At 41.2% G+C, this 14,470-nt stretch overlaps 1 protein-coding gene across 2 annotated transcripts in view; it reads left to right on the top strand.

The window, feature by feature from the left end:
* Positions 1–14,470, top strand: part of ULK4 (unc-51 like kinase 4) — an 898,798-nt gene that overhangs the window by 116,051 nt on the left and 768,277 nt on the right. For both annotated transcript variants that reach the window (XM_089672503.1, XM_089672504.1), the window contains exon 17: positions 1,114–1,192. In XM_089672503.1, coding sequence (XP_089528629.1) covers positions 1,114–1,192 — 79 coding nt within the window. The remainder of the gene's footprint in view (positions 1–1,113; positions 1,193–14,470) is intronic.

Below are 14,470 nucleotides of genomic sequence, written 5' to 3'. Positions count from 1 at the left end.
TACAAAGTATCTTGTTAATGGACAGTAGAGGGGAGGGGGGTGCAGTCACACAGCATTTTTCATTTCTCCTGGCAGAGCTCTGGCAGTATAGCTGTACTCAGTAAAAATGTAAATTGTCAATAAAAAAAAATAAGTCCATGAGATGGCATACATCTTGGTGGATTTAACCCCTTGTAAACCAGCAGATTTTTAAAACTGCTGTAATTTTTGGAATTCTTTTAAGTTTCCAAAAGAGGCACATACTATGTGGCTATAAATATGTGGACACTCCTCCACATTATTAAGTTCAGGTATTTGCAGAAAAGAGTACAGTTAATACTGCAGATTAAAAAGACACTTAAAGACATTTTACACAATTTTGAACATCCAACCTTATGAGAACAGTTTGAGAAAGGGTTTTGCTTCTCCTACATGAGGTCCTACCCAGAAAGCCAACTCCATAAAAACAAAGTAAAAACTTTCTCAGAAGAGTGGAGACTGCTATAAATAGCAGGGGGTTGGGATACGTATAAGATGCTTTGGGATAACAGTTGTTTTAATATGAACCTGTTTTATTATTTATTGCCCTGGTATAGCTACTGTATAGGACTTTGTCAGTATAGGAATTCTGAACATGTTTTAGAAGCGATAAACACATGGTGATTGTGCCACTCCATTAGATGTTGCTATTGTTGTCATACCTGTTGGGGGGTAATTGGTGAATGGGTCTCGTGGCCTAGAATGAAAAATTTGGGGAGAGTACAAGGTGTAACAGCTTGTTGTACCCATTATAAACTGATTGCAGTGAAGTGAATGGAAGATGAACTTTGATACTCCTTGTTCTCAAATTGAATCTGGGTTATGCACTGTAGTTTCTGCTGTATTCACACCCATTTTATTTTGTTAACAGTTAGTTCTCTGCAAATGTATGAAAACTGATTTAATAAGTGGCGTAGCCTCAGTAAATTTGTCTAAGTTGGACACTTGTGTCAGTTCAAAGCTTTCTACTGTGTTGATCCAAGGCTAAAGGGTTATTGAAAAAAAGGGCAGCTATGTACTAGTTCATTCAAATTTCTAGCATCTCACCTTTTCACTGTAATTACTTGGTATTATGTTTTTATGTTCTCTTTTCAGACGTATAAAAGTGGTGAGAGTCATCGGCCTATTGGCTGCACATACATCAGAGCTTAAAGAAGATGTTCCTGTTATAGAGGTACAGTTAAGTAATACTCTTTACTCATTGGTTAGAACTATATACAACTAAATACAACTTTATAAATGTTAAATTCTGATTAGGAATGCACCCAGATAAGAATTTGTCCACCCTAAAGCAAATAGGATTTCTCATTGTTTAGTGAACTGAAGTAGCAGCTGGTCACTAAAATGAATAAGGTCTCAAGGACTCTGGATTCCACCCCCATTTATCTGAAACCAGTATGCAGACCTTGCTCAACAGTGTTGCTCGTTCAACAAAATCATATCACACACTGCCTCTGCAAGCAAAGTTGAGATAGAAAGAAATATATAGATGGTCAGTCATGTGCATCCATATCCATTACCTGCAACTTTGTCCTACTTTGGTACATTTCAGAGACCATTCATATATGGTCAGCACCAACTCTTTCATCTAAGCTGGTTTATTTTTTAACACTTGTGTTTTTTTATAATTGTTAGCTAGACCATAGCGTCTCTCCCATTATGAAAAGCTTTTGAAATATAAATAATATTAGATTTGAGTACACCAGCATGTTAAACACAATGCAAAAGACGCTTCAAAGGAGGTGAGAAGCAGCTCAAATGCATCCTATAAAATGTGTACTGTTTTACTTTGTGGGGTGATATTAGTTATCAGTGGATGATAACGGTTTGTGTTCATGTTTTCCATTAGTGTTTTGGTTAAGTGCTGGTATCATCACAAGTGGAGTAGCAGGGATATTGTTGACTGCTAGATTATTGGGGCTGTTGTAAGTCTTGGGCACTGAATATATATGCTGCCATAGCAACAACAGCCCATGTTCCAATTTTATTTTTAAAAGAAAACTTATAATGAAAGTCAGTAATTTCCCTTATAAGGCCTTCATTCTTTTAACAGAAGCCATGTGGAGAAAACCTAAAGTGTCACAGCTAAGATCATTGCTTTTTTTAGATTTTTTTTTTAATGTGCAGGCCAACTAATTGTTCTTATAGTTTACCATTGGTTATACCAACATGGAAACATTTCATTTGCATAGTCGGGGAGAACTGTGTCTTTTTTCTTGGAACATATGGACAATTAGAGTGGAAAATCAGAATTATTGTACAGGCTGTTTCTGCATGGCCATTATTAGCTTTTGCTATATTATGATATATTAAAATTATTTTTCATATTTCCATCCATTTCATATGTTCCCAAGGTTAGTGGCATAGCGATGTGGTGACGGGATTCATAGTTATTTTGTAAAAAGGTCACAGAAATTGAAATGTGTAGTTGTTCATATACAGCCTAACTGCTTCACTTCCATATAAGGAAAAACTGCAAACGGACCACATTTATTTACATTATGTTGTATAGATGTTTACCCCTTGGACATTTTGCAGTGCTATAACTTGGAATTAAATTTGATTATTTGACATTTGATTTACACAACTGAGGATGCCATTTTTTTTATTATGCACCAAACATTATTAACCATTAGCCGCCCGGCCAATGGCCGTTTGGCGGCTTCAAATGTGTTCCTGCATTCTGGGTGCATCCCATTTGGCGTGCTCCCGCACATGCGCAGTTTGCGCTAATGCAGAGCGGCGCAGCAGCGCGATCTGTCACCGGCCGTGCACCTCGGACACGGCCGATGACAGATCCGAGTACCGGCTCCCATTGCTGGTACCATGTGACCTGCTGTGACCAATCACAGCAGGTCACATGACAGTTGTATACAATGGATGGCTTCATTCATGCCATCCATTGTATACTAGTGTCTAGCTGTGAATGGTCACAGCTAATCACATGCACATGTCATGTGATTCGCTGTGACCAAATCACAGCTAAGCACAAAAAGAAAAAAAAAAAAAAGCTGAATGAATCGATTTCATTCAGGTAAATGCTTGCTTATAGCAAAGTAATTCTTTGCTATAAGCAAATTGTGTAAAAAAAAAAAAAAAAAAAATACTGATCACTTCCCCAAAGTAGTACAATGTTACTATGGTGATTAAATACCACCAAAAGAAAGCTCTAGTTGTGTGAAGAAAATGGTAAAATTTTAGTTTGGGTACAATGTTGTATGACCGCGCAATTGTCATTCAAAGTGTGAGAGCGCTGAAACCTGAAAAATGGCCTGGGCAGGAAGGTGTAAAATTGCACGGTATTGAAATGGTTAAATAAAAATATATTGTGGAATACATATTCACCCTCCTGTATCAACATTTGGTAGAACCACTGTTGTGAGTCTGTTAGGGTAGGTTTCTCTTGCTGTATACCTCTGTCAGGTTAAATGGTGTCTATTTGGTGGCTTTGTCTACGTCTAGGTTTTTGATTGCAAGCACTCCAGTGCTTCTATAGCCAGGTGTTTCATGTTTGTGGTTTGTGTATGGTCATTGTTCTGCTGGAAGGTGATCCATCTCCACAGTCTCCAGTCTCTTGTCAACTAAAACAGATTTTTCTCAATATTTGCCCTGTGTTAGGCTTTATCCATCTTTTCCTACCAGTTTCACATTCCCTGGTAATTGAAAGGCATCCTTCACAGCATGATACTACTATTAGGGATGAGTAAATTGATTCACACTGTAGTCTGCGAGAGAATCATTTAATGTATTAATTATTGTCTGGAATTTGAATTTTGGGATTCTCTGCACGTCAGACATATTTGGGTGGACCAAAATTTGAGATTAACTTTAAATAATCACTCATCTCTTACTACCACCACAACGGTTCATTGTGGGAATTGTATTTGCAGGGTAATCACCAGAGGTGGGCCATAACCTATACAGTAGCGTTTGTGTGCTAAAGCCAAAAAGTTCTGTTTTGGTCTCATCAGACTAAAAAAGTCTGTGTATGTGTTGGCTTTCTTTTTGTCACCAGCTTTGTGGAGTGTCTGGGTTTTCATTGTACTATGGCTGTTTCTTCCCATATCAGATGTGAGTCTTTGCAGAACCCAATCCTGATAAGTGCTTCCTAAGAACTTTATCCCAGCTTTACTTTGATAGCTTCTTGGTCTTATGTATTATGCTGTTTGTTTATATGTGTTAAACATGGCATTAACCAGACATCCATTCTTTGGAGGGCATTCTTTGACAAACTCACCTTCCAAAAAACTGCATTTATTTTGAAATCATGCATAATTTTAATTGCCCTATTGAAACAATTATGTGATTTCTGCATGCAGATGGTTGTACCATAGCTTATTTAGGGATTTCACAGCAAAGCTAGTGATTACTTTTGCAATAAATAGATTTATTTTTTCCTATTATTTTGAAAGATATGGAAATCCTTTTTTTCCATTTTGGCATTAAAGGAAATTTAAAGTGAAAACTGTTTTTTTTTTTGTTTTTTTTTCAATTTGGACACAGTAGAGGAGGATTAAGTCTGCTGTCAGTCTTGATTTTGCCATCTGTGTTTCATTAGGGAGATTTCCGTACACTTCCTGAGACTCAACAGGAAGTGAGAGTATCCCTCCCAAGTGAGGAAAATCCCCTCTTTGACAGTTGTCATGGATACAAATTTCACTTTTTGACAATTTCCCCTCTATTGTTGTTCTGGTGCATCTCCATTTTGGATTTACCCTTTCTTTTATTTTGAGTGACTTCGGTGATGAAGACAATTAGAGAATTACATTTCCCTAATGCTTATACAGACAGCAATAGAAAACTTGACTGTGGTTCTGACCCCTCATTACTCTATCCAAATGTAAAAAAAAGAAAAAAAAGTTTTGCCTTAAGTTATACTTTAACCACTTGCTGACCACCTGTACTTATAAAGAAAAAGTCCTGTCGGCAAATGGTGATACCAAGCTTGGGCATAATTGAGTTATTCAGCATTGTTTCTGTGTCCTTTGTATAAAAACATAGGAACTGCAGTGCACAAAAAATGGCAGCAAATGCTCTGGACTGCTGAGTCAAAATGTTAAATAATTGGCTGTAGCAGGAGACAGTTTGTTCATGAAGGGCTGGAGAGCGGTACAATAATGAGTCTTCGGGCACAGTGAAGCATGGTGGAGGTTCCTTGCAAGTCTGGGGCTGCATTTCTGCAAATGGAGTTGGAGACTTGGGCAGGATCAGTGGTGTCCTCAATGCTGAGAAATGTAGGCAGCTACTTATCCATCATGCCATACCATCAGGGACGCATGTGATTGGCCCCAAAATTGCATAAAACACAGAACAGCGCCAAGAGAATATCATCAGCAATATAGGAGCTGTATACCTGGCCCCAAAATTATTCTGCAGTAGGACAACGACCCCAGACGTGCAGCCAATCTTCAGTGTAAAGAAGAACAAGGAGTCCTGGAAGTGATGGTTTTGCTCCCACGGAGCCCTGATCTCAACATCATGGAGTCTTTCTGGGATTATATGAAGGGGCAAAAGGATTTGAGACAGTGTATGTCCATAGAAGATCTGTGCTTAGTTCTCCAACATTTTGGAACAACCTGCCTGCTGAGTTCCTTCAAAAAGTGTGTGCAAGTGTACCTAGAAGAATTGTATCTGTTTTGAAGGCAAAGGGTGATCACACCAAATTTTGATTTGACATGGATTTCTTTTCTGTTTGTTGATATAGATATAGATATATATATATATACCCTGTTTCCCCTAAAATAAGCCCTACCCCGAAAATAAGACCTAGTGCTATTTTTGGGAATTGCTAAAGTATAAGACCTACCCCGAAAATAAGACCTAGTTGTGATCAGGGCTTTATTTCAGCCGGAACATGGCGGAACGCCATTCCGCCTCTTTCGGCACTGGCCCTGCGCACACCCATATCTACTGTCTCTTATAAACACAGAAGCGCGGCTGAAGTGACAGCACCATCCGCTCCCACAGAACCTCCCTACCTCTGTACTCACTGTGGGACAGGGAAGGAACAGATATCTGCGGGTGCAGTATGCAGTGTGTTTAGGGGTGGGGCATCTCCTCCTGCAGCCTAATGCATGGAAGCAGATGCCCCAGGGGGGATCACCGGCCAGTGGGGAAGATGCAAAGCGGTGAGTAAGTGCACTTGGTGCACTGTGTGGAAAGATAGGACCCAAAACGGGAGTTACTATAGAGAGGGGCCGGCTGCTGACAGCTGTGTTTTGCAAAGCTAGCCAACCATATGAGGACAGTGGAGGGGGAGGGGGGATGTACAAAGGTGAGCTGCAGTCAAGTGTTGCAGAGGTAAATTGAGTCAGGTGAGTTGCGGACAGGGTGCATAGGTGAGCTGCGGCGGGGGGGGGGGGGGGGGGGCGGTCTGCAGAGGTGAGCTGAGTTGCAACCCACCTTTGCATCCCCCAGCCACAGCTCAGCTCAGCACCCCCAGGCCACAGCTCAGCTCTGCACCAACTGGCCACAGCTGAGCTCTGCACTCCCGGGCCACAGTTCAACTCTGCATCCCACGTCTGCAACTCACCCCTGCACCCTGTCTGTGGCTCAAATCTGCACCCTGTCTGAAACTCATATATATATATATATATATATATATATATATATATATATATACTCTATTGCCAAAAGTATTGGGACGCCTGCTATGACACGTACATTAATGGTAATGGTATCCCAGTCTCAGTCCCTAGGGTTCAATATTGAGTTGGCCCACCCTTTGCAGCTATAACAGCTTCAACTCTTCTGGGAAGACTGTCCACATGGTTTAGGTGTATATCTATGGGAATGTTTGACCATTCTTCCAGAAGCACATTTGTGAGGTCAGGTACTGATGTCGCACGAGAAAACCTGTCTCTCAGTCTCCACTCTAATTCATCTGCAAGGTCTCTAATATTCACCAGCTTCGTGATGTCGTCATGGAGGACTGGAAGAAGACTCCAGTGACAACCTGTGAAGCTCTGGTGAACTCCATGCCCAAGAGGGTTAAGGCAGTGCTGGAAAATAATGGTGGCCACACAAAATATTGACAATTTGGGCCCAATTTGGACATTTGCACTTAGGGGTGTACTCACTTTTGTTGCCAGCGGTTTAGACATTAATGGCTGTGTGTTGAATTTGAGGGGACAGCAAATTTACATTGTTATACAAGCTGTACACTCACTACTTTACATTGTAGCAAAGTGTCATTTCTTCAGTGTTGTCACATGAAAAAATAAAAAAAAATATTTACATAAATGGGTGGGGTGAACTCACTTCTGTGAGATACTGTGTGTGTATGTGTGTGTGTGAGTGTATATATATATATATATATATATATATATATATACATAAATAAATAAAATACATACACACACACACAGTATCTCTGTAGAGAGAACTGTACTCTACAGTTTGTGGGCATCTGGGGGTTAACGATCTTTTCCAGGCAATAAGTTAAACTAATTATTGATCCACTAATGCTATCCAGTGAAAACTGTGACTATGCTACAATAATTGGGGAGGATTTACTAAAACTGGTGCACTCAGAATCTGATGCAGCTGTGCATGGTAGCCAATCAGCTTCTACCTTCAGCTTTTCAATTAAGCTTTGGCAATAAAACGAGGAAGCTGATTGGTTTCTGTGCAGAGCTGCACCAGATTGGGCACCATGTTGTTTTAGTAAATAACACCCATTGATTAAATAAGTTACTTTATTCTGAGTTTTCTGTACCCTGTTGCAGCCCTGTCCCACCACTAACTGGATTCTAGGTAGGCAATGAGCTCGTAGTGGGTGTGTTTGAGAATATTTCTCTGTTTTACAAATGGGTAAGCCAAATGGGTTCCCAGAACTTCAGTTTACAAACAAAAAGTGAGGGATGGACAGGATTACAACAACCATGCATGAATGTAAAAGCAAAACCAAAAGCAGGAAGTTCATGCGCTCTGTATGCCTTGAAAGGCTCAGTTTACAATTCTAGTTGAGCGTAGTTTTACCTATTCTAAGTTTCTTTCGGCATTTGTCACGTTTACAGTGGCATCAAGCTTTACAGAGAATTTACAAGATCCAAATAAAAGTTATCTGTACAAATATTTGTTTTCTACTAGTAAATAAGGGTTTATAGCCAGTTGATTGAAATAAGAACTGAAGCTTATTTCCTTCTGTTTTATATAAAGAAACAACCCTTGTTTGTCCTTGAAAAGCTATATTAATATTGTGTCATTGTACAACCACACACCCATTTACCTATCTGTTATATTGAGACTATACCTATCATTCAGACCATAAAATTCATCTTCTGAGCTCATGGTTTCCCAGTCTCGCCTGCCAGAATACAGCAGTAGAGGGCACTCTGACATCTCTCAAGCCTTCAGTCCTTGGCTTATATTTAATTTCAAGAAATCCTAATTATGGAACATGTCTTCAACTGTCTCCATTTTGTGTTTTTCATGCATTTATGTACCTGCATTTTGGAGTAAGACTACGGACGTTAATACGCTTGATATCTCTGAGAAAATCACAGCTGCGGTTAATTTGTTAGTTCTTACATTCCAGGCTGATTTAATTTACTGAAGGGACATTAAAATTAATTATTTAGCAGTGTGCATATAAGTGGGAAAACTATGAACATATTAACAGTCTGAGATTGCTGTTTGCTTAAGCTGTATGATGGGAAGGTCATTTAAAAAGCTGTTTTTTTTTTTTTCTTAAAGAAATGCTGGACCATGGTATGCTATTTAATAGCTCAGTATTTAATTGTAATTTCCTAGCTCACTAGGAAAAAAAAATTAATTGCTGCTATCCAGGCTAACATAAATCCATGTTATGGTGCATTCATTAGTTACTTGGATGGAAGAGCGTTATGTGTCATGCTGCTTTTCTGTTTTCCGGGATTATAAAATCCAATTTTATGCATTGTTATTGGTAAGTTTGACCTGCTGGGAAAATGCTGGTTGAAAAAAAAATGGATGGTATCTTTGTATAAACACTTGATCTTTACCGGCTATATCTGCAGTGTTAGCAAAAGCATTTTTGTGTGGCATTAGCGTCACTCAATTAGAGTGAAGTTTTAACAGCTATGCATTCTGTGCTAAGGAGAACTCTCCAGCGGCTTTGAAGGTCATCTGTAAAACAGCTGCGACAAGATTTTCATTTTATCTCGTAACTGGTATGACAAGGCTTGTCAAGTGCTCTATATGAAAATATCATAAGATTTTATGAGGAAAAAGTGATTTATAGAGGCAAAGGACTGGAGTGTGCATAGAATATATGCTTGTGTTTTAGTTTTATTTGGTGGATCTTTATCTAATGGTGTGATCTCCTTTTTGATTCACCCATTTTGTTTTATATAGAACGTGGCTGTCTTTTTATTACTTGATCATATACTTAAATAGGGACTGAACTCTGGAAGTTGTGCACAAAATGGCAGGCAGAAGGCTAAGGGCTTGTCACCAATATTGCCTGTGTTCCCCCAGCAACTGACTTCCCATGCCTTGTGCTGCAATGGGTCTCTGTGTAGAGGATGACTTCTTGGTAGAAGCAGGACTTTTGCTTTCTCATTTCAGAGCCTTTAGAGAGAACAACAGTGAGCAGCACAGTAGTGACATCACCAAATCTTACACCAGATCTCCTAAGAGCAGTCATGGACAGCAGTGCCTTAGATCTCATACTTAGATATACAGCAGGCACCTGGGCAGTAGGTACCTAGGGACCCTCACATACCAGGAAGGGCACTTATATTTTTCAGGAGGAATTTAAGACAAAATGTACATTTTCAAAGCACTGCTTATGCACAGTTAACACTTTTAAATGTTCCCTAAAACAAATCTTGTCTTTTTGAGTTCAAATCCACTTTAACCCAATACGTTATTTGAATACATAAGCTAAAAATACAGACGCTCTTTTCTTGGATATGAGAGTATCCATTTTTTTGCCTGATGCCTCAGATATAGTTGTACTATGTCCTTCATGAAGCTTTCACTTTAAGGACAATCTGATTAACATATAGGCTGCATGCATACTTTTTGTGGGCATTTTATTTGTTAAAAGACAAGTTCACCTTTTGTAACATGTTATGTGTTACACCCATATTCAAGCTGTAAGATGTTGCAATTGTACCCCCCTCCATCCCAACAGATCCCCCATTGTGACAGCTAGCGGGGGATCTTCTACCCCCGTTAGCTGTGACAATTTTTCACAGTGTTCTGTGAATGGGAAGACTACAAGTCACAACAGCCTTTGCTGCTGTCAGCTTGTAGTTCTCAATGAACTACCACAGCGCTGTTGAGTAGTACATTGATTCTTCTGTAAAAATATCTGCTCGTAAAAGGTACGAGCAAGCAGATTACATTGACAGTCTGCAGCAGACCTGCATGGCACCAGCAATCTGCTTTCCAGGCTCCTAAAACAAAAAATAGTAAATGCACATTTTTTTTTTACCTGCCGAAGATGTGCATTTATTGTTTGTTAAAAGGCGAACTTATCCTTTAAATATTCTTATAGGTTACTAGCTATTCTTGTTTGGGCAATGAACTGTACAACCTAGTTTTTGTGCCCATAGAACTGTCTAACTGTATATGCAAGCAATATGTCTTATGGTGGTCACACTCTGATTTTTTTTTTTCTTTTTTAATCTGATTAATGTGTGATCAAATTTGCAATCGATTGATTTAGACTCCATTTCAATGAGATTTGATGGTGAATACAGTCATTTTATGAACAATCAGATTAGATGATTTCATGGTGGAAACAAAGATGTGATTGATAGTATTTTAGCTTTCAATTGCAGTCCACTTCCCTATGTGTGGCATGTAACTCAAATGGGTGGTCCACTGTAGATTGATTTATTCCTATTGCAAGTGTTTGATCCAAAAAGAAATCAACCATTTACAGAGGCATGTTTCATCACCATTGGGGCTACAAGCCTTCATTATATCAGAATATCCAGTAACCGTTGACATATTTTATATTTTTATATATGTTATAGTAGATGCTGATTACTGATTGTCTACTATAATTGACTGCTTTTAACTGCATCATGTTATAAAAGATTGGCTGCAGGTAAGCACCTACATTTTGAGTACAAATATGAGAATTGTTTTTCCTGCCAGAGGAGGTTTAATTCTGTTAAGCCAGTTCTGGTTATTTTTCGCAGCAAGCACAGCTAGGTCCTTGACCTCACCACTAGAGCTTGGTAAAGAACATTGGTGAAAACATACTCCTCACCTGCTGACCAAACAACAAAGGAGCATTCCTTTCAGCATTCCTAGACTAGTGCCAAAGGGTATTTAAGTGGCAAAGTGTTCCAAGTTTGCTAAATGCCTTACAAATTCTTTTCCATAGATTGACAGAATAGGATGTTGGATTTACAGATTAAAGAGAACCAGTTGCTTAGTTTGCCCAAAGCTTCCAGAGGTCACCACTTTTGGGTAGCCCTGGCTGGTATAATCCCCCTCTCTGCTATAAGCAAACCAAATTTTACTCAGTGGCTCAGATTTTGGCCTTTCTTTGGTGAGACATGAAGCAAAAGTTTGCCTTAAGCACTATCAAAGGTCAGATTTCTGCCCTTTTGATTTTTCTTTCAGCGTCCCTTGGCCACGCACTCTTTGATTCATACCTTCAATCAGGGGGTTTATCATGTGACTCACTTGCTACGTTCTTCTTTGCCACCATGAGACTTGAACCTGGTCCTTTCAGTCCTTCAGAAGTTTCCAGTTGAAAACATTAGGGATCTTCCCTTGCTTACGCTTTCTCAGAAAGTTGCCTTTTTTGTGTGTATCACTTCCGTGCGAAGAGTGTCGCAGCTGGTGACCTTGTCTTGTAGGTCTCCTTATTCGGTTTTACATAAGGATAAGTTTGTTCTCCATCTTTTTCCTTCCTTCCTTCTGGAGATGGTTTCTGATTTTCGTTTGAATGAGGACATTGTCCTGCCTTCCCTGTGCCTGCAGCTTTTGCATCCTTAGGGGATTGCATTGCATTCCTTGTATGTAGTCCAGGCAGTTCGGGTGTATCTTTCCATTACAGCTTCCTTTCAAATATTGGACTCTCTCTGTGTGGTCATGGATGAACTGAGAAAGGGGCTGGTGGCTTCCTCTGCCATCATCTATAGGTGGATCAGGCAGGTGGTTGTTCAGGCTCACAACATTAAGGGTCAGATTCCCCCTTCGTTGTTATGGTACATTCTACCTGGGCAATTAGTGCCTTAGTTGTCAGTGTCTCAGGTTTGTGAGGTGGCTGCCTGGTCATTGGTGCATACTTTTACAAAGTTTTATAAGGTGAACGTTTGTGCATCTTCGGATGCTCCCTTTCACCATAAAATTTTGCAAGCAGCCAAGTGTTTCTCTTCCTCTTGAAGGTTTTTCTTTTTGGGTGTTTTTTCCTGTTTCCCTGTTTGGGAGCATGTTTCTGACTCCTTTTTCCCACATCTCTGTGTTTTTGGCACTGCTTTGAGACATCCCTATGGTTGAGAAGAAGAAGAGGCTGTATCCTTCAATGAACGAAAGAGAAAACAGGATTTTTTCCCCTTTCGTCTTTCAGGACAGCACCTTGAGAGACATCGGCTCCTCCCCACCTGAGGAAACACCTCCACCCAAAATAAAAAGTTCTCCACTCCCCTCTGACCTCAGTTCAGGTGTTTCCTCCGGTGGGGAGACACGTGAGGAAGCGCAAGGTGCTGTCAGGTAGACAGGTTAGGGCTGATTCGAGGGTTGAGAGCCGGCTGGGAGGCTCAGGGCAGCTGCGAGTGAAGGCCGGAGTGTCCGGCTGCGATCCTCCCTGGGCCTGCTGCTGTGCAGTGAGCGTGTTCCCTGGGGGACGGGGCAGCACGTAGCTGCTTTTCACCCCCCGGACCCTCTAGTGAGTTGGGGCGGCCACAGTGAGATCTGGTGAGGATCGGGGAGGAGTCCCGCTCCTTTCCATGCTGGCGGTCAGTGGAACTTGCTGGGCCGGATGTCGGGGGACGGCAATTAAGGCGGAAGGGGTGGGGCTTCTCCCAGGGTCGCCACTTCCGGGAACGGCCCTAGAAAATTTAAATGGCGGTGCGGAGCAGAACAGCCTGGGGGACAGGCTACTGCACTAGGCGACCACCCTCATGGGAAGGATGTCGGATGCACCGGGACCAGGAGATGCCAGCACCAGCCAGTCTCAGGTAAGGTGACTCAGAGGAGTCCTCCCCTACCTGGTGGCCCCTAGCTCCTCTGGTACTCCTGGACCCTCTGGTGGTGAGGGTCTTCTTGGGCAGGGAGTGGGTCCTGTTGACAGGTGTCAGGCCCTTAGGCCCTGCCGGGAAGGAAGGGGGGGGGGGCAGTGGAGTGAATGGCAGTGGGTGATAGACTCTCTTTCTGCTCTTTTTTTGTCTTTCAGGGCAAGGCCTGGGAGAAGCTTAAGTATCAGGAGCCTAAGCACAGATGCCCGTCCTGCAAATCAGTGTTAAAGGAATCTTGGAGGAAGGTTCTTTGCGGCCCTTGCTTTGAAGGGTTAGTAAAGGAGGAGAGGCCTGAACAGGGTGACTTGGTCAGGTCAGTGAAGGAGCTGACCAATACCTTCGACTCTTATAAGAGTCTTATGGAAAGGTTAGCCTCTCCCCAGTCAGCCCCTTGCCCCCAACCGGTGGCCTCAGCAGGTCGGAGCAGGGATCTCCTCATAACAGGGGAGGAGGAGGAACCCGCTGGGGATTCCCATTCGGAAGAGGAGTCAGCTGGGGAGGGTCCCTCAGATGAGTTCAGGGGCCCGTCTCAGTACAAGTTATCCCTAGAGGAGGTAGATGACCTTTTAGGGGCCATATACGAAACCCTAGACATAAAGGAGGAAGTCAAGACCTTGTCCTTGAATGATCAGATGTATCAGGGGTTAGAGGAACAAAGGCACAGAGTTTTTCCGGTGCATGAGATCTTAGTTGATACCATCAAAAAAGAGTGGCAGGACCCGGAAAGGAAGCCCTTCTTTTCTAGAGCTCTTAGGAGGAGGTTTCCGTTTAGTGAGGATCCTGGGGCCGTGTGGAATAAGAACCCTAAGTTCGACGCAGCCTTTTCACAAACAGCGAGGAAAACGGACATACAAACAGAGATCCTCCTGCGCAAAAGGGAAATACACCTACTATAAGCTGCCAGCACTTAACCTGCTACCCAAACAGTGTAAATATCAAAAATATATATATAGTGCAGCGCTCAAACCTAACTCAAGTACTACAATAACTGTGCTCACATGCAATAGTGACACAAAATAAATCAAACTCAAATCATTAAGTGAAATATCCTTATTTATAAGTGCCACTCTATATTAATCCCTATCCCTTCGTGTCCACATAATCAAACAGATATATATGAAAATAAACAAGTTCTCATTTAAAAAATAATAATTATTTTCACAGTGCTCCAAGTGTAGTGACGTGACCACACTTCATATATTAATCATAAAAGTCCAAAGAAAATGTCCATAGATACTAATGGTAAATACATGCAATGTGCAAAA

The sequence above is a fragment of the Staurois parvus genome, unplaced genomic scaffold, assembly GCF_062004578.1.
Source record: "Staurois parvus isolate SC_StPar_1 unplaced genomic scaffold, SC_StPar_1.0 ptg000130l, whole genome shotgun sequence".
In the NCBI taxonomy this organism is placed as follows: Eukaryota; Metazoa; Chordata; class Amphibia; order Anura; family Ranidae; genus Staurois; species Staurois parvus.
This window is presented reverse-complemented; position numbering and strand designations above follow the sequence as displayed.